Source organism: Heliconius melpomene, chromosome 10 (assembly GCF_056956725.1).
Source record: "Heliconius melpomene rosina isolate 202511_hmr_F chromosome 10, ASM5695672v1, whole genome shotgun sequence".
Taxonomy (NCBI): Eukaryota; Metazoa; Arthropoda; class Insecta; order Lepidoptera; family Nymphalidae; genus Heliconius; species Heliconius melpomene.
In genome coordinates, this window is record NC_140398.1 from 11,003,815 (window position 1) to 11,029,139 (window position 25,325).

The 25,325-nt window shown below is 30.7% G+C and overlaps 3 protein-coding genes across 13 annotated transcripts; all 3 read left to right on the forward strand.

Moving 5' to 3' along the window:
- Positions 1-452: 452 nt before the first annotated feature.
- LOC146535614 (cytochrome P450 4C1-like) lies at positions 453-8,673 on the forward strand. Of its 4 annotated transcripts, XM_085191063.1 has the most exons (10): positions 765-905; positions 1,035-1,144; positions 2,486-2,595; positions 4,194-4,284; positions 4,603-4,788; positions 5,141-5,529; positions 6,317-6,385; positions 6,466-6,634; positions 7,430-7,603; positions 8,275-8,673. In XM_085191063.1, the coding sequence occupies exons 2-10, from the start codon at positions 1,099-1,101 to the stop codon at positions 8,430-8,432; spliced, it is 1,392 nt and encodes a 463-aa protein (XP_085047189.1). In that variant the 5' UTR covers positions 765-905; positions 1,035-1,098; the 3' UTR covers positions 8,433-8,673. The 4 variants fall into 4 exon arrangements, with proteins under 4 accessions (XP_085047190.1, XP_085047187.1, XP_085047189.1 ...); XM_085191064.1 differs by lacking the exon at positions 1,035-1,144 and having other exon boundaries at positions 453-905; XM_085191061.1 differs by lacking the exon at positions 2,486-2,595 and having other exon boundaries at positions 457-905.
- Positions 8,674-8,807: 134 nt separating this feature from the next.
- Positions 8,808-15,139, forward strand: LOC146535615 (cytochrome P450 4C1-like). 3 transcript variants are annotated; one of them, XM_085191059.1, is made up of 10 exons: positions 8,808-9,060; positions 10,732-10,785; positions 11,060-11,169; positions 11,502-11,592; positions 11,772-11,954; positions 12,043-12,440; positions 12,964-13,032; positions 13,311-13,479; positions 14,302-14,481; positions 14,902-15,139. In XM_085191059.1, exons 2-10 carry the CDS (start codon positions 10,770-10,772, stop codon positions 15,066-15,068), a joined length of 1,383 nt encoding a protein of 460 aa, XP_085047185.1. In that variant the 5' UTR covers positions 8,808-9,060; positions 10,732-10,769; the 3' UTR covers positions 15,069-15,139. The 3 variants fall into 3 exon arrangements, with proteins under 3 accessions (XP_085047185.1, XP_085047183.1, XP_085047186.1); XM_085191057.1 differs by having other exon boundaries at positions 8,808-10,785; XM_085191060.1 differs by lacking the exon at positions 14,302-14,481 and having other exon boundaries at positions 8,808-10,785.
- Positions 15,140-16,047: 908 nt separating this feature from the next.
- GLS (glutaminase) lies at positions 16,048-25,162 on the forward strand. 6 transcript variants are annotated; one of them, XM_085191072.1, is made up of 10 exons: positions 16,048-16,202; positions 17,501-17,553; positions 17,980-18,012; positions 18,735-18,831; positions 18,919-19,279; positions 19,359-19,511; positions 19,700-19,980; positions 20,326-20,634; positions 20,717-20,871; positions 23,372-25,162. In XM_085191072.1, exons 1-10 carry the CDS (start codon positions 16,140-16,142, stop codon positions 23,730-23,732), a joined length of 1,866 nt encoding a protein of 621 aa, XP_085047198.1. In that variant the 5' UTR covers positions 16,048-16,139; the 3' UTR covers positions 23,733-25,162. The 6 variants fall into 6 exon arrangements, with proteins under 6 accessions (XP_085047198.1, XP_085047200.1, XP_085047195.1 ...); XM_085191069.1 differs by lacking the exon at positions 16,048-16,202 and adding an exon at positions 17,123-17,355; XM_085191070.1 differs by lacking the exon at positions 16,048-16,202 and adding an exon at positions 17,123-17,325.
- The last annotated feature ends 163 nt before the right edge of the window (positions 25,163-25,325 follow it).

Genomic DNA, 25,325 nt, shown 5'->3' on the forward strand with positions numbered 1-25,325 from the left:
ATTATGAACAAATTAAATAGCTTTCAATGATGCTGTGGAGAGGTTTTGGTTTAACCTCTACTTTGAATGAATATGTATGAGTGAGTAGTATGTAGTAGTAATATGACTGAGTGTGCCGTGATAGTGCTGGCTCACATTTGCTGTCAAATTTAAACAATGCTTTAGCTCGTAATGTGTCTAATGGTAAGAACCTTCTATCGTTGTGATCGTGAACCAAAACCCTTAAGAGATTCAGAAATAACAGTGTTACGAAAGTTAAATTTGAAATACATGAGTTTTAATATATTATACTGTTACAATGTGGGCTGAAATACTATAGCACTTCATTAATAAGAATGTTAAATACATCTCACACATAACTTAGTGTTATGATACTATTTTTTGTTAAACGAAATAAATGTAATTTATATAAACATAACAATTCTAAGTGGAGATCGTATCCACAATTACGTTGTATTAGATACTGTTCTACTTCGATAAGATGGCGTGCGCAATAATATTTTAAAATAGATTAAAATTCTAATCAATGAATGGTTTATTAAATTTCTAATATAAAGCGCATTTGAACTTAGGTGGTCTGTTCGATAACACTGCAACAACATGTTTGAGCTAGACGTGTCGATAATACTTGCAACTACATTCTATTAATAAATATAGAGCCTCTAAGTGTCTACGTGCTACGTATATTATTATTATTTAATAATTCTTTAAGCCATTTATTTATAAGTGTTGCATTTGAAATAACGCTAACTAAGTTAAAATGTTGTGGCTGTACTTACTTTTGTTACTGGGACTACTCACAGTGTTACATTTTTGGTTGAACGGTGATGAAGAATTTAATAAGATTCCAGGACCAAAAGGAGTGTTCATATTTGGAAATGCTTTTGATTTTATATTGGATCCAGGTAAGAATAATTTAATTTCATTAATCATATATATATTTTTTTATATAATATAAATCATAATAATATACATTACGTTAGATAATAGACGTGTTATGTGTTTTGTTTAATATTATTAAACGTTAATTTCAGTTCCACTGTTTACATATTTGCGTCACTTGGCAAATAAATATAAAGATTTATTCAGACTTCGAATATGTGGTATGAAAGTTGTATACATGCACAATCCAGAGGATGTAGAGGTAAATTTATTTCACTTTTTCAACATTCGATTGCCCTTTTTGTTCATATGTGTACGATCTACGTATTTGGTATTGCTTATATTATATTTTTCATAGGTACAGTGTTTTTATTTATATATTTTATTAGAGACCCGCCCGGGACTTCACCCGTTGGAAATACTTTTATTAAATATAACTTTCCATTTTTCTGATTTTTCCTTCATTTGTACTGCAAAATCTCATTTGCTTAATTTTATATTTGTAGGTATACGGGAAATATCTTATAAGATTTTGACGAATAAAGTTGACAAACTTAAGTTTGCGGCTGTATACATTCGTTAAGTATTAATTGAACTACAAATATAACTTTAATGTTCTTTTTATCTATAAATTCACAATTTTTTAGGAGAAGAAAGTGATCCTGTAAGGGTTCCGATTTTTCCGTTTGGGATACGGAGCCCTAAAAAGTAAATGTATATGGAGAGAGTTAATTATAAATAAAATAAATAATTGTGTCATTTTAGCAGGTTACAAATCTTATCCATTAGGTACAAAACCTTTTGACCAACTGATACACTCGACGTTAAGTAAAGTTCGTTAGGTTATAGTACACGATAGTACAAGTATGTACCTATTATCTGCATTAAACTACGAGTAAATACGAAGGTCATGGTATGGTCTTTAGTTTTCAATAATTCAGGTTATTCTATGGTAGCAACATAATTTTTGTACTCAAATTAACAACGAAACGAATAAGCAGATGAATTTATTTTTGTATGTATAACGATTTTATGTATTTTCTTAAGATATCATCAAAATATAAAAAAAACAAAGTGTGTTTACACGTTGCATTATAATTACCATTTAATTATATACACAGATAAATGTTACATAAGTCATTATTAATAGAGATTAAAAAATATCGTTATAATATGTTGGTATAAACTAGAACAAAGCGCAGTTGAATTTAAGAGGTCTCTCCGATAGCACTACGTAAACGTTTACATAAATATTTGATCTAACAGTGTCGTGACTATAATACGAACCTCTGTCAATATATCTTGTATCTCATTGTAATTTTAATATATTATTAAGATTTGTTTAAAATGTTATAATTGAAACTATTAAAATGTTGTGGCTTTTCATAATTTTGTTGTTGGGAGTCCTTAGTCTGTTATATTTTTATTTATACCGTGATGAAGATTATGAAAAAATTCCGGGACCAAAAGGAATATTTCCATTTGGAAATGGTTTTGATTTTTTAATGGATAGCGGTAAGAATAGTTTAATTTAGTTGGTCATTGCAAGAAAAAAAATATTTAAAAGTTTAACTTTCTTTAATATAACTAAATGTACTTCCAGTGCCGCTATTTAAATATTTTCGTCACTTGGCAGCTAAATACAAAGGTATTTACAAACTTCGATTAGGTAGCATGAAGACTGTACTCTTATATAATCCAGAGGATGTAGAGGTAAATTTCTTTTATCGTTTTTTTATTTTATTTTGAACAAAAGGTTTGATTTAGCATTATGTTGTGAGGGCAAAGAAATTTGGGAATTTTCTAAAAAACGTAATCAAGACCTCTATACATTATAACGCGAAATTTTAAAACTGATTTACTATTTTATACAAGGATAAAAAGGATGACTAGGTACCTACTTCAAAGTTATTAAAAGTATGTTGGTCGTTTTAGTTTAATTTTTTTATCGTGCAATATTCAAATATTTTTAACATCAGGTAAATAAGTACTGTAAAATATTAAATCTGTTTACACAATTGCCTTTTCGGATGTATCTTAGAGTAGCTCTAACAAATGGACCAAAATGACATGATGAAAACATATTTAGTTTACAACTACTAAAATTAACTAATATATATGTCAATTAACATGAAATTTAATGATATTTAAAAAATAATATAAAATATATAATAGTAAGCTGACGCAAGTACTCACAATTTCATCAAACTGTAAGTACTACCGTTATCTTAATTATTGATTGTAGTTGCATTCAAAAAGCAAAAAAAATACATTAATTAAGGAACTGTGTGATTTCTTTGATAAAAAAATATTTTAATGTAATGAATTATTTTATTTGACGCCATCGTAGCTCAGTGAATTAGCGAATGTTTTCAAAGGCTATGTTTTTGGGTTGGGAAAACACACGCGGGAATAATTACATTGAAATCATTTTTATTTACAAAACAGGGGGTTGAGTGTCGCTACTAATCACGCAATAACTTTCGTCAAAAGTAAGGAGTTCTGCTTCTGCATGAAGTAGAAAATTATATTTTCCAAATAATATTTTACCTAATACTTAGTTCTTTAACATGCACTAAGTTTTAGCTCTTCTAAAATTATACGCTTACAGTACCTACTCCTTATATCCACATATTTAATGTAGCGAGTAAATGCATAAAACAAAATTTTAAAAGGAGGTATTTCTTATGGGAATATTGTAAATTACTTAGTATAAATGTACCTACATTATTAATTATTAATAAAAGTTCGAACCATAAAAAAATGTTAAAAAAAAATTTATTCATATCTCTACAAAAAACACTACCTGTTCCAGTTTTTGTCATACACAGCATTCATTTAAATAATATTTATAATGTCCTTGTCTTAAAAAAATCTATCCAAAGTTTAATTAATGAAATGTATATCAATTATTAATGTAAATTTTCAATTATTTATGAGATAAAAAATGCCTTAGATATATGTATATACATTTACCTAATCACATTCATACTATTGAAGAAAACCTTATCATATTCACTACATTATCATAATGTATTTTTTATTCAGCAACAGAAAATGTCAATAAATCTTCCTTTAAAAAATTTCCATCTTTATAATTTTACAGTAAATTTAAAAGTTATCAAACTCGATATACTATGTGGTAATATATACATATATTAAGAATCAATTGGATCTATGAAGTAAGCAAAAAACTTGTTTAAAAGATTGTAATTATTATATACTTCGCAACATTTTTGTTTTTAGTAATGTAAGTAGAAAAAAATTAGGTAAATGTTCAATGATAATCCTATTTCTTTTTTTATTTATAGACTCTTCTGACTAATACAAAATATAATGAAAAAGGCTACCTCTATTATTTCCTTCGTCCGTGGTTAAACGATGGTCTATTACTAAGTAGCGGTAAGATTTTTAATATTCAATCTTTAACATTAAAATAATTAATAAAATTTACAATTTATATATATAATACCAAGGTATTCATGTAGAACCCAGTGTCAAAACACTTCGTTCTCCTCTTTCCACTCGAAGTAGAAACGTAGCGTCTGGATTGGCGGACCGTTACAACTATTTCCCTTCGTGTTTTTAGTAGTTCTATTTACGTTTAATAGTATTTGAAATATCTTGATCTAGAAAGAAACATTTTTTAACTAACATTTGTATGTTTCGCCACGTATAATTTACAATGAATACTAATATTTCAAAAATATAATCTTATAGGTAGTAAGTGGTATGAGCGAAGAAAAATTCTTACTCCTGCATTCCATTTCAACATCCTCCGTCACTTCAGTGAAATTTTTGTCGAAAACACAGAAAAATTGATTAAAAGCCTTGACGCTGAAGTTGGTAAACCAGAGACAAATATTTATCCGTTTATAACAAGCATGACTTTAAACTCAATATGTGGTAAGTTGTATCTAATCTTTCGTCTTATTTAGAAGTATCAGCCTCACGCTGTATCCCGCTCATAGCAGGGTAGGTAGCAGGATAGGTGTCGATTCATTCTGTGTTGAGTGGTGGAACTCAATAGTGGGCTTTTGCCTTGGTGCCAGAGCGAAAAATGAAAATATTAATAAATAATAATTTATTCCCGCGAGTGTGGATTGAACCCATAACCGCCGTTTTAGTCACACCCTTGTGACACTGCGCCGCGACGGCCTCAAAGTCAAATTTTAAATATCAATTTAGTATATTGCACCTATTACCAGATTTTTTTTAAATAATTTAATTTGATACTAATACATCCAACCAATTACAGAGACAGCCATGGGAACGTCCCTCGACGCCGAGACCTCAGGGATAGGTCAGCGTTACAAATATGCGATACATACACTGGGAACATATCTACTTTATAGAGGAATACGAATTTGGTTACATGTTAAATTTCTTTTCGATTTAAGTTCAGTTGGTCGCAAACAGAAAGATTTATTAAATTTACTAACCACATTCCGCAATCGCGTAATTAAGCAACGTAGAGAAAATGGTAACTACAAAGATTTGTATTCCGAAATAGTAAATGATCCAGAACAAGAGTTTTATAGTGGTAAAAAGCGATTGGCGATGTTAGACTTATTGTTAGATATTGAGGAACAAGGCAAAATAGATATGGAAGGTATTAATGAAGAAGTTGATACTTTTATGTTTGAGGTAAGTTGCATTGTTTTTTGTTACTACATGATACAGATATATTAAAGAATTTACAAAAATATGTCACATATTTAATATCTGTTATGACGATCTGTTTGTTATGTAATAATTCGGAGGCTCTCTCTATAAAAGGACATGTCAAAAGAAAAAGTTTACAGGAGAGCGGAATAGAGGTTCATGTTGCTCTATTATCCACATTCTTCTTCCTCCTGGCATTAATCCCGGCTATTGCCAGGGTCTGCCTTGCTACTCAACCTACTCCACTTTGCTCGGTCTTTTGCGTCCTCGGTGGTTAGACCATTGGTTCTCATGTCCTGCATCACGACATCCAACCAGCGCTTCCTTGGGCGTCGGGGAGGTCTCACTTCAGAAACTGATATAGCAAGGCACTTGCATCCGACATAGTTCTTAGGCCGACGGCTATTATCCATATTCACATTTATAATTATATTTTATTTTTTAAAATTCAATTTGCGCTTATGATATATTTTTTGCCATAATATCTACATCATATATTTAATTACTCCAGTCTGCTAAATATGTAATTTAAGATATTGTAAAACAGTTGCGAGGATTTTTATTATTATTTCCTTTATTCGTCATAATAAAGTTTTTAAAATTAGCATTTTGCAGAAAATGTAAAAAAAATGTAATGAATATCTTTTTTTGCATCATGCAATATCTCAATGTCATCGGAAGTTGAAAAGATAATAAAGATTGTGGGAAATTTTAATTATTACGAGTCCTTATATGTAATATATGCATTGTTCGTCTTATATTGTTTTAGGGGCATGATACAACATCAACAGCACTTATTTTCTCTCTGATGTTGCTTGCTAATAATCAAGAAGAACAGGTAAAGATTGCCTCAAAATTAATTAAATACCATAATATATATAAATTTAATTAATATTTAAATATTTTATACTGTTTTAGAATAAAGCATTTGAAGAATGTTACCAAATATTCGGCACATCCAAACGAACGGCCACCATGAACGACTTAGCGGACATGAAGTACTTAGAAAGTTGCATAAAAGAATCACTAAGGCTTTATCCACCTGTATATTTTATATCAAGAAAATGTAGAGAAGAAATAAAATTAAGTTAGTATTATTTTTTTATAATTATAAAAAAAAAACTATTTTGTACATATAATGTAATGTATGTATGTACATTGTATCTATAATACGTATGCCGATATATCATAGGGTATGTTTATAAGTCATTTAAAGTGGTGATGACAACAATAATCTGTATATACCTAAATATATTCGTAAGTACTACGCTATATATTATTTTTATTAAGCACGTAAGCAACTTTTCCTAGGCTCGGTATTTTAATATTGTTTCATTTCTTTCGCTCATTCCCAATATGATTTTACAACCAAAATTACATTTTTGTACAACTCAAATTTTATTTTCTTAATCGCATACTTTTAAATTTTACTTTTAATTCAAGGACAGTGTTTGCTTGTTATATATTAACTATTTCTTGTTCTAGCTATTTTAGCGTTCTAAAATATAAACTAGTTATGTAAAACATGTAGGTCGAGATTTGTCGAATCCATTTAGAATGGCAGCATCTAAGAAAAATAATTGCGTTCAAATTATATGTATCTTTGACGAGTATTATATGTTAGTAGTGAGTAAAGACAATCAGAAGTGAGATGTGTCTCATAAATAAAACGTTAACTAAGTGTCTCATAAATCAAAAGACTTGATAGAATTAGAAATGACCATATTCGAAAAAGAAGGATGACTAAAGTAAGCGTAATGGTGAAAGAATAGAATAGAATAATATATCAACATGTGTGTGTAGACTTTTTTTGTAGAAAAGCCTACATGCATATAACTTTTAATAGCGTCAATGCTTATAAATATATTTTGTTTTGTTTAAGAAAACTACAAATGTCCTGCTGGAGTTGACTGTACTGTTTTAATCTTTGATTTACATCGTCGGGAAGATCAATTTGTGGAACCACTCCGATTCCGCCCAGAGAGATTCATGGAAGCGCCTACTTGGCATCCTTTTGCATATATACCATTTAGTGCTGGCTCGAGGAATTGTATAGGTAATATTGTTGTGTCTTCTTATAAAGCAGTGGGATCATTAAAAACAATATAAATAAGTAAAGTTTATTTTAGATTGCATAGTATGTTAACATTTATTTCTTATTTCCGAAAAAGAATAAGTTACCTGTTTATATATAAATATAAGATTAAATTACATGTTAAATCACTTCCTTGTTTCTACCAGTATTCTGTTACTTAATAGATATTAGTGGAAACTGGAAAGGAATAGATTGACACAATCATTGTTTTGGCCTTGTTCTCTCGCTTGATGTTTACTTTATTTGTTTATTGGAAATAAATACATCCAATATTTCATGGTTTATGGATTAAGGACATTACAAAAATATACTACATAAATAATTCAATTAACAAATTTAATTTCAGCGTGGCGCAGTGTTAAGGTATCTGACTGCTAACATGATGGTTATGAGTTCAATCCAATCCCAGTTCCTCGAAGGGAAGGAATTATTTCCATTTCTCCGTTCTGATATGACAAAGTGCGGCATTGAGTTTCACCACTCCTGCCTGCCTGTCTTGGATTCTTGTCAAAAGCGAGTGCTATTTTAGGTCGCTTGGTGCCTACCCTGTTATATGTGAAAATATGCTATGATTATATGTGTATATATGCTATGATATTGATTTTATATCTATTTCTTGTTTTTGATTTCAGGTCAAAGATTTGCAATGATAGAAATGAAATTGGTATTATCGGCAGTACTCCGTAAATTTCGATTGTTGCCTGTTACTAAACCTCAAGATATTAATTTCGTTGTCGATATGATTTTGAGAACTAATGATCCCATTTACGTAAAATTTGAAGCACGATAAAGTGGAAAAACATTTTTTAAAATCATTGTCTTTCTATTTTTCATATTCAAATAAATCACAATAATAAGAAATGGGAAACAAGTTAATATTAAGTTACCTGCTTGTATATCTATATATGCTTGTGTGTCTGTACATGAAGAAAATTCAACAAAAAAAATTATGAAAATGAAAAAATTGTAGCCACATAATTGTATTATTTTTTATTTTTATCTGTCTGTTTATACACACAATTTTCAAAGTACTCTAAATGTTTTTTTATGTACCTTTAGCTATTAGTTCACGCAAACGAAAGCTGCAAAGCATTATTATAGTTTATAGTTCTGTAAAATGTTTTACAATTAACTATTTATGTATTTTCACATTACCACTACATGAATAATAAATACAAATTGAGGAAAAATAATAAACAAATATTATTATATTAATAACATCGTAGCGAGTAGTGAGATTAATAGTCGGGACCCAAATGGGTCTCTGTGTCTTCTCCATACAACGTGACATTGGCGAAGTGATATGTGCTCAAATGGCACGCTCGGAACGCCAGATTTAAAGAACCATACCATACCATACCATACCAAATGGGTCTGGAGTGTTGATTCTCGACTGAGTTGATTAATATTAATTACAGGTAATATTTCATTCTCTAGAATGAAACGTTCTAATGTTTTATAAGTCCCTGTGTTATTTCATTCATTCATTGTATGTCTTCATTCAATTTCAGAAGAAGGTTTTATAATAATATTATTTAATATTTATAGAATATAATATTTTTCATTTAAGTATTTATTATGTTATCATTTCTAATTTCCATTTACACTCGGGTCGCAAATCCTCAGCATTGCTCTGAGCTCCTTGCCCTGCAATGAGATGAGCTACACGGTGAACCCATTAAATCTTGGGTCGGTTCTTCTCATATAAGATATAACGAGACTAAAATTGGACCAACATTGTAAAATCAATGACTTTGAAATGTTTGCCTGATCATCTTTTTAAGCACTTTAATTTCTGAAACTACTAAAAAAATAAATAGAATAATAAAAATAAGACACTCTGTTCCGCTTTTTCCGCCGAATTCTAAGGACATTGCGTGTTGAGTGGTGGTGGGATTCAACACCGCCCTTTGATTCGACACCAGGTAGAAGAAATGAAAATATTAAATATTTCATTTCCTGGAATGGGAGTCGAACCAAAAAGCCTGTCGATTTAATAGTCGCCGGCATGTGCTTTTTCGCCACGACTTGCCTCAAGAATAGAAGATACATGGTAAACAAAAGTTCTTAAGCCAACTTGAACGACATTGAGGGCATGTGCTAGTCTTTGAAATACCTAACAAAACACATCAAGTAGAGAATCTCATGCAATAAAAAATAAAAAACTTATTGCTTGCTATAAAAATAACTACTTTACCTACATCTCATACTATATATTTAAGTGGATATTTTTTTTATTATAGTTTATTTTCTTTAAAATTTATATTTCAGTAAACATTTTTTTCTTGTTTTTCTTCTTATGTTATATTTTAACTGCTTAAAATATATATATTTTAAATTTAATACAATTTTACACAGTCAACCAGAGTTGGCCGAACAAGCGTAGATAATATTCCCATTATCTCGAAATGAAGCTGATATTACCTAAAGCTGAGTTGATAATTTTTAAGAGCTACTAAATATTAATAAGTAAAAACATGTCGGTTGTCATTATGGCATTTATCATATTGGCATATGGGACTTATTCGGTTTATTAAATAGCCATTTAATTATAAATGGGAAAAAATACACAAAATAAATTTACATTTTTATTATAAAATCAGATGGGGGTATCAGATTACTGATTTATTTACCCAACCTGTTTGATCGATAACCGAGTATATCTTATTGGTACCCAAAGTAATAGCTGTGTGAAAATGAAATTCAATAAAGAACTTTCGATTTCACTTCCATGGAATAATGAAACACACTTTCAATATTTTTCTGGATAATTCTTTCATGTAAAATGGCTTTATTACCTACTCCTCAATTATAAATATTATTGAGATATTAAAACTTTGACCTATTATATATGGCTTCGCCAACGTCGTATTAGTCTTCATAAATAAACGTTTTATGCCTTGGTACTTGAAAGATTTATAGTACCTAAGCATAGTTTACTGTCTCTAATTCACTTGGTGGTTCAATCGCTTAACAACATCTACGTATTATGATGCTGTCAATTATTCTTTTATTTCTATTAATTATATTTTTACTTCATTTTACAATTAATTGTAACGAAAATGCCAAAGTATACTTAAATATTCCAGGACCTCAGCTCAAATTTCTAATTGGGAACACTTTGGAAATGTTTCTTTCACCAGGTATTTGTTTTATTTTATTATTTTCTTTGCAGTACAAATTCTGCTGATAGTATATTAGGTTAATTTTCTATTTATCTCGTTACTTGAAGTCTATAAACAGAAATAGTAAATATGGTTGCTTTAAAATATAATTCTAAGTTCTCGAAAGCAAAAGCAAAGCTACAGCACCAAGCAATTGGACTATAACGGGTTCGGTTTCATGTTTATTATAAATAATAAAAACAGCTGTTTTTAATAAACATTATTTGGTTTAATAATGGTTTGTATATTTTAGTGGATTTGTTTCGTTTGGGGCGCGACCAAGCATCATTTTACAACGGAATTTACAGATACTACGCTTTCAACATTGGCACCATAAACATTTATAATGCAGACGATATAGAGGTACATAATAAGTAATAGTTAATATAGAATTATAAATTTAAAAAAATCATATATTTAAAGTAATTTAAAATCCATTTAAACTCGAACTCGAACATCCATTTCAAATTCTAAAATCCATTTAGACTCGTAATATGAATTATGTCAAATTTCACTTAAAAAAATTTTTCGGTTTCAAAGCGCAGAAATAGATTAACTTATGATGAGTTTCTCTCTGACTTTCTCTTTTCGATAAATGAATATTTATTATTTTGAGCTTTCATTAGGAACAAATAGATTTTTGTCCACCTTTTATAATTTATTTATAACATAATTAATAATTAAATAATTCATAGATTATTACATCGAGCAAGAAGTATCATGAAAAAAGTCTTGTTTATAAATTTTTAAAAGCCTGGTTGCAGGAAGGACTACTTGTGAGTAGCGGTAATATATTTTTTATTAACAGCTTAATCCTTGTCTCTACATTGATGATATTATAATAAATAATAAATAAACTTTATTTCTCATCACATTGTGTACAAACAGAAAGATAAGGAGGCAATCAAGTATTATATTGCTTCTATTTTAAAATATGTTTAGTAAATTATATGTTTTATTTAAAGGAGAAAAGTGGCAAAAGAGAAGAAAAATTCTGACTCCAGCTTTTCACTTTAATGTTTTACAAAAATATTATCCAATTGTAGCTGAAAACAATCTACGCTTGCTACAACACCTGGAAAAGACTGATGGCAAAACATTCGATATACATCCAGTTATGTCCGAGTATACTCTACATACAATTTGTGGTAAGTTATTAATAAGGATACTGGATAAGTTATTCAATAGAGTTATTATTCTTATAAGCATTAATTACAAATTGGGTTTTGATTACAGAAACAGCTATGGGCACTCGACTTAGTGAGGATGGAAATTCGGAAGGCAAATTATATATAAAAACAATACATGAACTCATTGGTTTAATTCTTAAGAGATTTACGAACATGATTTATATCTCAGATTTTATCTTTAATTTTACCTCTTTTGGTAAACAACACCAAAAATGCGTATCAGATATTCATCGTTTTACAGGAAATGTTATAAAAATGCGAAGAAATAATTTGGGCTTGTATTTAAATAATAAAGATAACGCATTAAAAGGGGGGGAAATAAATGAATGCGATATACCTACACAAAAAAAGAAATTCATGTTGGATTTATTGCTCATAGCTGAAAGGAACGGCCTCATTGACAGCGTCGGTATACAGGAGGAAGTCGATACATTTATGTTTGAAGTATATATATGTATATATCTATAATTGTTTAATCTATACTTATAATAAAATCGTAACGGATCGTTGTCTGCACATGGAAGAGATATAAGAAAAAAAAATATTGGTGGCATTTAACAACGCATTAGAACCAAAAACGCCGAATTTTTTTTTTTGTCTGTTTTTCTGTACATTTGTACGCTTGTAACGCTGATTTCAAAAACGACTTAATCGATTTAACGACAGTTTTAACTATTGAATTTTGGCAAGCTACACTTAACATTAGAATGTTGTTCGACAAAATTTCTACAAATAATATATATTTTTTTAAAATTGAAGTAGCTGAAGTTTTACATTTTAATATAGGTATACATATTGTTTTAAATGATATTATTGTCTATTAAAAATCGAAAATAATACAGATTAGTAAATTAATAAATATGTAGTTTAAACGGGCGAAGCAGCGAGCGGGTCGCTAGTTGTTAAAAATATAATTGTTGGATTTAATGCAATATTTTATGTGCTTAATAATTAAATATTATTACAGGGTCATGACACGACAGGAGCAGGATTAACTTACTGTTTATTATCTTTAGCAAACGAACAAGACGTGCAGGTGATATTTAACGTTAATTAAAATCGAATTAAATATTAACAATAAAAAATTTATAGTGCACGATAAAAAAAAAATACAGTCGAATTGATAACCTCCTTTTCTTACAGAAGTCGGTTAAAAATTAATACGTACACATACTTATGGGTTTTTGTATTTGTATTCTATCCATATCATCTACATAGATATGTGATGGCGTCAATAGGTTAATCAACTGAAACTTACTACATTTTATTTTCATCCCAATCAAAAGTGCTTAAGCTCTTCACAATATTTTATAGGAAAAAGTTGTAGAAGAAATAAAAGCTATATTTGGCAATGACACACGGCCAGCGACAATGAATGATCTTGCCAAAATGCGCTATCTAGACTGCTGTGTTAAGGAGTCGTTAAGACTCTATCCACCTGTGCCCTTCATTAGTCGTAAAATAGCTGAAGAAACCATCCTAAGTAAGCACGATACTATTATTAATGTTATTCATGTAATACTGTTTTTTTTTATAATCGCCTAAGTATAGCATAGATAGCTAACAATTATGCATTTAGTATATGCATATAGTTTTATAAGGTTTCAATTCAGTTAGGTATAGAAAAAAGCTCTCCAAAAATAGCCAACATTTTTTTACAATTTCTTCATATCCCAAAAATTTTCAAAAAATAAAATAATAATTTTATAGATAAACTAGCGGCTCGCCCGCGGCTTCGCCTGCGTGGACTACGTTATTATTAATTTCTGTCTCCATGAGTACCTACGTCCTATAAGTGACGTCCATGCAAAATTTCAGACTCCTAGCATTTGTAGTAACGAAGTTTCATACAAACTTTCAACCCCAAAAACAACCCCTTAGAAGTCGAATATTGCAAATTCCCGTCTTAGCGAGCACCTACGTCCTATAAATAACGCCTATACAAAATTTGAGATTCCTAGCAAATGTAGTTTCTGAGATTTCGTGATGAGTGAGTGACCTTTCGATTTTATATATATAGATATTAATGTTTTCATTTCTTCGTTCAGTTTAAATTTCATAGGGATATCTTTAATAGATATTGAGAAAATAAACTTTAATGTTAAGGATTATTATCCCCATAACTTCCTTACCGTAAAGGTTGGAGACAAAAAAATTGGTGTATTGCCATTTCAGATAAAAGCAATACAGCCATATATAAAATAATTTATTAGAATTCAGTGCAGCTTTCTCATACACTGGTAGACCCTTTATCACGTAAAATATGCTGTGAGATTTAAAATATACCGTTTTGGCTTATTCTTAGGTAATTACAAAATACCAGCAGGGGCAACATGCCACATCCATATATTTGACCTGCATCGGCAAGACAATTTATTTAAGAATCCACTGAAGTTTGACCCAGATCGATTTTTACCTGAAAATAGTGTTGGGCGACACAATTACGCGTACATACCATTCAGCGCAGGCCCTAGGAACTGTATTGGTGAAAAAATTATTTATTTTAAATTAAACATAATTTATATAACTATAATAATATCCATAACACAAATAAATTTCTACATAATTTTTGAGAATGTTGATTTCCTAAACGAAGAACGATATTCGTGTCAATGGCGATCTATTTCTATCGAGTACTTTTTGCACAGCAATATACTATCTTTAAAATTGTTTCAGTATTTATTATGTTAAGACTGTCATTTTCATATATAAGAGTAGCTTTTTAGATGGCGAGGTTTTTTGCTTGTTTTACAAAAAAAATATGTATACGTCTTTAACAAGGAATTTCGCTCACGCTCAAAACTATCGTAATATGATGTGGAAAATAAACATAACTTTTTTATCTGTTCATACTCAGGAAAGGAAGGTATATAAAAAAGTTTATTTTGTGCATATTATATTTCAGGTCAAAAGTTTGCCATGATAGAAATGAAGTCGGCATTAACGGAAATTTTGAGAAATTTCAAGTTACTTCCCGTGACTAAGCATTCTGATCTTCAATTTATTTCGGATGTAGTCCTTAGAAACTCCGGACCCGTTTATGTCAAATTTGTGAAACGAACTATGGAATAGACTTGGATTGTTAAATAATTTACTGAGCAGTAATTAACATTAAAGTGGAAATAAAAATGTACTATATTAAATAATAATTATTTTATTTCCCCTAATTTTGTCCATACATGTCACATTTCTGTAGATCTACGGTGAATAATATTTTATATTTGTAATATATTATGTTACGAAATGAAGAATCAATGTTTAATTCCATTGTATACATCCAGTAACATTATTTCATAGTTTCTTCAGTAGAAACTTTTTATATAAAAATCTTATACCGTAATTCCTTGGATTCATAAACAAATATGTGTATAATAATAATGTTTTTAAATATTTAATCAATCATGGGACATTTTCGACCAGCATAGTCCACACAAAGATTGATTACATAAAAAAAGGGTGTAGTCCACTCGGAGTAGCACTTAACGAGACTGTTGCCTTCCACTTATCTGCTCATAGCTAATAACGGCGGATTAAAACAATCAGACAAGCGCGAATCGGGTTCGCCCACCGAGGGTTCCATACAACAATTGGAAGTCTCGAGCTTTCTTGAAATTCAAGCTTAGCTTAGCTAGAGTCCTTTCATCTGATTGCCCCCCTTTTATGCTATTATTTTTTAGGATTTAATCACAAATGTATAGTTTTCAGATTTTTTCCTGAACTATTACTACCTGTAGATGCTCCCAAATTTCATAATTCTTTGTCCCTCCCAGTACCCTGTTAATTTTGATTTTGCTTATAGTGTCGAATAATGAGTTTTTGCGATATAAATGACCATGTCTTTTTCGTTAGTAAAATTTTTGGGGTGGGCACGGACCCCTCTACCCTATACCTACGCCCATGGATATATGTACCTATAGGTAGGTAATTGTAATAACTAAAATTCTATAGACATGAGCGTTCACAATTATATACAATCTAAATATACGTTGATACCCGTCCCGACGTAGCTGTTGGCACTCCTCGGGATAGTATTTATAAGCGACAGGCTGAAAATAATGGTTCAGTACAGTTGGAGAAAACACGACGCCTGATTGAACGTCTCCCCTCACTGGGAAGAATCACGTGTTTTTTATCACACTTCGTATGCGTTTCTTTTCCAAGTGCAGTTTTGACGATTTCGTAATGGAATATGGCAATGATTTTGAAGTGAGTGCTCTAAGATTTTTCTTTTATTTTATTTTAATATTTGATGTTGATAAATATATTTATTTTTATTTATTTCACTATTACTACTACCATCTTATTTTACGTAATATTTTTATTTTCAACATATTTTTCTTAATTTTAAAGCAAAACAAAAATACATGGTGTCAGAATAGGGTTTTTTTATTTTATTTAATCTTTATTGGCTACAAAATCCAAAATATCTGAAGAGTATTTACAATAACAGGTATTGAGATTAAGTTATATATGTAAGGTTTTTTTAGCTTCAGGCAACATAATACAGCGGAATAGAATTTAAAAAATATGTGTATTTATCGTGTAAAATTAAAATAACAGGAAATGTATTAAATTTTAGAATATGTTAAATATATATTTTTTGAGTAAAGTAATGAATTAAATAAAACATAATTTAGGTATATCTTAAGTAATTTTATTCTAAAAAAATTAAAATGATTTCTTAATCGCATCCCAAAAGAAATATTTTTTTTTCTCATTCATGATAATGAAAAGGAGGCAGAGGCCAGTCGTTGCGCATGGGCACAAGTGTGTGTCTGTAAACACGCCTGGCGGTGAGTCCCGCCATTCAACACGCAATGCCTTGAGAATGCGGCGGAAAATAGTGAACGGAGTGAGACTTAACTCTAGGTTCCCTCTTCCTGCATACAGCGTGAAGTTGGAAAAAGAATAAAAAGAATATAACCATAATAAAATAATTTTACGATATATTTTTTTTTAAATATCATAAAATAATAAACGTACTTACCATTTATATTAATATTATCTAAAAAAAACGGATAAAAGTGCCTACAAATTATATTTGTATTACGATATAAAATGATATAATTTACTATGACGTCTAATTTTCACGTGGAAAAACGTCACAACTGAAGTAAATAGTGTCACTTAGATAACGAACGCCGGCCGAGGGGCCGGGTGCGCCAGTCGACGCCTGCGCGCTGTAGCAAGGCTGTAGAGCTCGAGCGTTCTTCATTTTACCTCACCGGCCGCCGTTATGCACAGCCGTCAGCTTCGTAGGCTCGTTGCCGTCCGCCACCCTCTTTTTAAACAGCTGACAGTATGCCTGTGCCACCGATATTACAGTCAAGTGAGGCCCGTCTATGTTATAGAACGACCTGTGAGTGTCTCTTCTGTTAAGCTTTTCAGTGTTCCTTCCGCGCTATGTATGACCTTGGACCTTGACACGGTGACCGGAGAAGAACCGGAAATCGTAGGGATCTTTTAGTGAAAATTCCAAAAAAATAACGTTAATTTCTTTACAGAAATGGCGCAATTCAGCACCAAGCTTCTACGCCGCCCAATCTATAGATATGAGGTAAGATAATCAATTCTCTTTTATTTACAAGTGACAGTCTATTTATAACTTTTCCTAACGAGACAATTGCTCGATGAGAGTAATATTAGAAGTGTTTTATTAAAAATCAATTGTTAATAATGGCACATATCGACTCCTATTGATCTATATTAAAGTCCAGACAGAATACGTAACAAATTTATCGTAGACGCCGTGCGCCGGGTCCTTGTTTAATTCACCCCTGACATTGAATGCACACCATGTATAATTACGACGATAGTGTAGAGAAAATTGGTATTGAATAAAATAATAATGAAAAGACTTTTTTTACACATGAATAAATAATATGGTATGGTGCATGAAGAGCATTAACATAACATATGAGAATAGTATATATTGTAATGGGTACATTCTAATAGAATATTGTGTTCCCCTTTCATGGCGCAGACACTACTCATTCGTGCACAACTTAGACCCAGCGTGAGTACTTTTACAAACGACATTGCATGTTTGTTCATTTGTCTTTCGCCTTTTAGCAGTTATTTTACACGTGTATAATACCTATATTATAATAAACTATTTGTATAAACATATATATACAAGCCTTTACAAGTAAATCATTGCACTGATTTACATTATGTGAAATAAGAGGTAGATAAGGCGTAACAGACAACTACTGCTGCTCAGATATCATATGCTAGTCATAGTACAGACGTATAGATAATATCAAATGAAAATATCTTAGAAATATTTATGCTTATGTAAGTACGTATGTAAACATATATATAGACATATAGCATATAAATATTTTTACATACACGCTTGGAAATTTAAAACAAAATATTATTGAAAAATTTCTCTATTACCTATCCTTGAATGTGTTTCGATGTTGGTAAAGTTCCAAAACAACGAAAGTCACGGCGATTGTTGACTTGTTTGCACAGTAGTCGACTACGTCGCTGACACACCCGCGCGTGATGCTTCAATCTTTTTGTCATATAAATAGACTCTATGTGACGACATATTTTAGGTGCTCAGTACTGCTCCAGCAAAGTCGTAGTTTGAGTGACTAATTTATTACAAAACCACGTATTTAGCGATCCTTTGCTAGCTTATTTGATATGTAGTTGGTACCCACGTAATTGCATGATTGGCAACTAAATAGAATATCAAATATCAATAATATTATTTTAATCCTACAGGGTGAGAGAAGGCTCACATAAAAATGCAGATGATGTCCTATTTGACATGTTTAAGAATGAAGATTCAGGTTTACTTCCCGTAGGCAAATTTTTGGCCGTAAGTTTTTTAACGAGATTAACACAATTTAATTTTAAGGAAATGGCAAAATTCACTTAAACACATTGAGTTATTGAATGTTTTTAGGCACTGAGAACTACAGGCATTAGAAAGAATGATCCTCGAGTTAAAGAAGTTATGCATAATTTGTACAAAGTTCATAAAGAATCAAACTTCGAAGGGGGATCTCCTGAAACGTTAAAACTCGACCGAAAAAGTTTTAAGGAAGTAATTTCACCCAATATAGTGTTAATTACAAGGGCATTTCGCAGTCAATTTGTGATTCCTGATTTTCAAGATTTCATCAAGGATATAGAAGAAATGTACTGGGCAGCCAAAAGTAATACAGATGGTAAAGTTGCCAGTTATATACCACAGTTGGCACGAGCAAGCTCTGAAAATTGGGGCGTTAGTGTCTGCACAATAGACGGACAACGATTTTCGATCGGTAATTTTTTTTAAAAGATAATAATTTTTACTAAGTACAATAAATCTTTTGACTACATTCATGTGATGGTTTATAATAGGTGATGTCAATGTTCCATTCACTCTACAATCCTGCAGCAAACCATTAACTTATGCTATGGCGCTAGAGACGCTGGGCCCTGACTCGGTACATAAGTATGTTGGCACGGAGCCCAGTGGCCGAAACTTCAATGAACTCGTCTTGGATTACAATAGTACGTATTTTAGACATTTTATAGTGGGGATGTTTCGTATTTCAAAATGCTTTAAATATATATTACCTAATTAATAAGGGATAAACAGTAGTATTCCTACTACTTAATTTAGCTGCTTCTTCACTGTTCGATGAAACTAAACAATTGAATTACTTACTATTAAAGTAATATGCGTTTATTTATTACAGTGAAACCTCACAATCCCATGATCAATGCTGGTGCAATCTTAGTATGTTCTTTATTGAAAACTTTGGATAAACCAGAAATGACACTCGCTGAAAAATTTGACTACGTCATGTCATTCTTCAGTCGTCTCGCGGGTAATGAAGTATTGGGTTTCAATAATGCTGTATTTTTATCGGAACGTGAAGCAGCTGATAGGAACTATGCGCTTGGATTTTATATGCGTGAACATAAATGCTATCCAGAAAAAACTAACCTTCGCGAATGTATGGATTTTTATTTTCAGGTACCTAAGTGCAATTAATTTAAGTGAAATCACTGAATGTTATCTATGATAGTAGGCTTAAATCAACTTATAGTACCTAATATATTTGATTCATAACTGTTTGACTAGACAAGGTGTAGCGATCGCGTTATACCGCCACACTGAACGTATACCTAGTAGGTACATACGTATACCCAGTAGGTATGTGTAAGTCCAAGATATTTCTAAAACAGGCAGAGAAATATAAAGTGAAATCATTCTGTTACAACATTAAGGAACTACTTAATATTTTACTTTACTTTACTTTTAAGCGATTGTACCTATTAAAATTTAATGTTACTCATAAAGAGAATGACTTATTTTTAGTGCTGTTCCATGGAGGCGAATTGCGATATAATGTCAATAATGGCCGCTACCTTAGCTAATGGGGGTATTTGTCCTATAACCGATGAAAAAGTTCTCAGGCCGGATTCAGTTCGTAATGTGCTGTCTTTAATGCATAGCTGTGGAATGTACGATTATTCTGGACAATTTGCATTCAAAGTAGGTTTACCAGCCAAATCAGGCGTTTCTGGAGCCATGTTGATCGTGGTACCAAACGTTATGGGAATTTGCACATGGTCTCCACCTCTTGATCCACTAGGAAATAGCTGCCGAGGCCTTCAATTTTGCGATGTAATTATACTTATTTATTAATAATTTCAAAGTAATGTTTGTTATTTTTTATTTACGTAATTAAGTATATTATTTTTTACAGCAATTGATTGATCGTTTCAACTTCCATAAATACGACAATATTCGTTATGCTAGCCACAAAAAGGATCCACGTCGTTATAAATTTGAATCAACTGGACTAAGTATCGTGAATCTCCTGTTTTCTTCCGCGAGTGGAGATTTGAGCGCCTTAAGAAGGTAATTATATATACCTACAGTGACTAATAGTAAATATTATGTGTATAGGTCACTGTAGGCGCAAAACCTATGTATACAAAATCCATATACATTTATCAATAAATATAACTAAAATAGAAATAAACATAAATATCTATATTTATTAGTACTTCAGATACTCCCGAGATGTTCCAACAAGAACAGGAACAACCGCCACCTTCAAGGGAATAAATTAAAATAATTCAAGTAACCTTGCTTAATGAATTACTTAGTTGTTATAAGAGCTAAGTTCATTTTACCATTAGTTAAGATTTACTCAAAATCACCGTCTATTAGTCACTTATAGTTTTCATACAGATACTATAAAGAGATCAGTGTCAACGCAAATAAGTATATATGTTACGCAAATTTTCTTTTTTATTATTGCTCTAAAATACAATCTTAGGCTACTTTTGAGCAACCTATATTTATTTTGCAGCTACTTCAAAAAACAAGCTGACGCTTTATATTTTCCACAGCTAAACTCTTCTCATAGAAGTCATCAAATAAGTAGTTGATAATTAATATAAGGTAAATGTACGGGAGTTCGGCAGTTTAAGGCTCTCATAACTTTAAACTATTGTAAATACATTATTAAAGGTTATATGAATTTGCAAATTTTAGTGTGATCAAAGTGGGTCTTTTGGCAGTAATTTAATGTGTGAATTATGCGGTTTAACTTAACCTTAATTTTTATATTAATTTATTTGTGGACCTCTAATTTGAACCCTACTTCGTGATAAAATTTAGCTCTGTTTCTAACTTCGTGAGTTTGTGTCCCCTATTTCGGGTCACAAGTTTTTACCTCGCGAGTGAGGTTTTATAATAAAAAAAATTAACACCTTTATTGGTTTGGATTGTAAAGAATTTGTAAATAAAAAAAAATAGGTAGATCAGCTTAACGACATTAAAACTTTCATAAAAAAAATCAAATCAAATTAAATCATCTTCACGCTGTATCCCGCACACAGCAGGATAGGCCTAGGTAGGTAGGTAGGTAGATAGGTAGGTAGGTAGATAGGTAGGTAGGTAGATAGGTAGGAACCTAGTGTTTTTAAAACACTCCGTTCCCCACTTTCTGCGGAATTCCGGAGTCACAGCATGTTAAGTGGCACAACTCAACGCCGTGCTTTGCCTGAAATATAAATTTAAATAAATATTTTCTATTTTCTATACTATTCCTATTTTCATCTCCTGGAGTGGGGATCGAACCCACAACCAGTCGGTTTTACAGTCACACTTTGTACTTCTGCGCCACGAGTAGCCCCAACTTTTATAATTTACAAATTATATAAGCTCAGTTTTAAAAAAACTACATTTTTGAACGTTTATATATTTTTTTATAAAAAATATATAAAAAAACTCAAAATTCAAGTTAAATTTTTGAAGCTAGGTATGCCAGTTTATAGAACTATATATTTTCGCAACCAGTTTGTACGGCGTTTTGTGTTTAGTAGGTATATATTATATTCCTGAAAAATTCTTGAAAAAATAAAAAGATCTTTATTTAGACTTATAACAAGACTAAGATAAACACTATTAACAAAGACAAAGAAGTCAATGTGCTGATTTTACGTAGATTTATTTGTCACGAAGTTAGAGAAAATAATGAAATGTAGGGGATCTTATTTCGTGTTACTGATTTTAGTAACTTCCGCAGTTCTGTTTATTCAGTATTTTTTACATTATGTAAAGTAATCATTAACAACCACGTATATTCGATAAAATACACAACAATAAATTATAAAGGTTGATTAAAAAATAAAATTACATTGGCAGTACCTATACGAATTTAGCTTAAAATTACCAATTCAGGTTACCTTTAAAATAGTAATATAGAAATTTAAGTGGACAAAACATATACCGAATTTCGATCACGAGAAACTTTAATAAATACAGTAACTGATTTTAAGCTTTAAATTTAAATTATCTTAGTTATAACATAAATATAAATTTATTAAAAAGTATTTAAGATTTCCCTAATTCGGTAGTAACACGAAATAGCGGACACTTGATAAATAAAATGTCTGCTATTTCGTGAATCGATTTATTGCAATTTTAAAAGAATTTTATGCTTCCATCTATTTTTTTTTTCAATAAAATGTTTAATTATAGAATACAAAAAAGCATATATTCAATGTTTTATTCGAATAACTTACTTTTGTCTTTCTACAACCTTAAGAAATTCTTACCCTAGTCTTACGGTCGCAAGCATCGCAGACACGTTACAATGCAGTTTGTAGCCAACTCTGCGTTTAAAATGTCGCTATACGCTCAATTTTATCATTAAAATATTGTTACTTAGTTTTTAGACAGTTGAAAGTATAAAGATTATATACCAATATATAGTTTCCGTAAATAATACTTAAATTGCTTATTATTTTTGCCAGAAGCAAAACTCACGAAACCACGTACTATCACGAAGTTACCGTCACTTACCTTAGGTATTCAATTTATATGAATCTGGTGTTTTGTTTTCTAGACACCATCTTTCTGGAATGGACATGACTCTATCTGACTACGACGGCAGAACAGCTTTACATTTAGCAGCAGCAGAAGGACATCTTAGTTGCGTGGACTTTTTGCTCGCTCAATGTGGAGTTCCTCATGACCCACAGGATCGCTGGGGAAGTCGACCACTCAATGAAGCTGAGACATTCAATCACACCGCTGTTGTCCAATATTTAAAGGAATGGGAGAGATCCCATCCACAAGACAAACTTCTTGAACGTGCCCCTGACACAGTCGATCAAATTCTTGATGTTAAACCAGACGCTGATGATGCCGTTAAGGATCCAAGTATACAGGAAATAGTAACCAGAAATGGCGACAAAGTTCAGTAAACGTCGACTTATATTGTAATATGTTGTTGAATTTTTGAGCATTATCAGTATTCTTGTATTAAGCTATATACTTGCTTGGTTATATGTTATATAAATTAGGAAAATGCTAAAAATACTGTAGGTACGTAACGAGAATAATCGTGCCTTTGTGACGTTCGGTAAACAGAGTTTGTTATTGAAAATATCTAGGAGACGCCACGATTATATTCTCCATTATCTAAAAAAGATGTACCTACTTAGATCTTTTTAAATTTAATTAGCATAGACATCGTTACGTGTGTTAATGGTTTTCTACGATTTGCTTTGGTTTTCTACTTTGCGAAAATTATATAAAATTTTATATACCAATATTTAGTGAATCTCAAATATTTCAATTAAGTATACTTTCGTTAGACCTTATTTTCAATTTAGTTTTATTAGACTGTGATATTATTTAATTTGTATTAAACTTAAAGCTTGTCGTTATAGTTAAATTGTTTATTTTTTATTTACTTATATATAGATAACTGTTTATGTTGTATGTATAAGTTATAACCTCCATACAAATTTATTTTAGTAACTGATAAAAGATAACATAGATATGTTCACTCATATCGTATATATATTCATATCAAACGAACCAAATTATATATAATCATATTAGCTACAATACGGTCAACAAGTATTGGCCGCCCTGGAGTTGAGTTAGCTGTAGACGGCTGCGCAGATTTAATTTTAGGATAATTCTTAATTTATAATATTTCTTTTCCGAATGAGAAGACACATAAGTTCAGAAAACCCACTTCAATACGGCCACGACTTGTTGACCGTACTGTATATTCCGGTTACGCATGTGGACATATCTATATATAATTTTATTTTAAAATTAGTAAAGTCAGCTTTGGTTTCTAATTACTCTTCCACTATAGATGTTCTTTCTTAATTTTTTTTTCTCACTAATATACAAAAAATCTCATTATTTAAAAAAAAAATCATTAACTTTAAATGTACTTATTTTATAATATTGGTAGATAAAATTTTAAATATAAGTATGTAAAGCAAAATTAAAATAAGGTGGCTGTTCTTTTCCTGTCTAAATCTGAAATTATCATTTGTAACTGTAACATTCCAAATACAATAAATTTGCATGAATTTCTAATTTGAAGTTTAAAGCAATCTATGCTTTGGCAATATGTATGTATATTTTATTATCTCATTTATACATATAATACATGAAATGTAATAAAATTGCTAATATTTATTTAAATGAGCTAACTATTTACAGAGCATGTGTAATTGTTTCCTACAAAACAAATGTTTAAAATTAAAATGCTTCTTCTGTTCTATCTCAATGTGACAATAATATTTAATTATAACTTGTTTGGTAGATTATTCCAATAAATATATTATCTGTATTAAGGTCAATTAAAGTGTTAAATTAATGTTTTCAACTTGATTTTATTACTTTGACAATCTATTGTTTATTTTTTATACAAATCCTGAGTGTAGATTTTGCAATGCGTATATTATATGGGTAATTATTTTTGCTTAGACTAGGCTGTCGTGGCCCACGTGGGCACAAGGGTGTGACTGTAACGCGACGGTCGTGGGTTC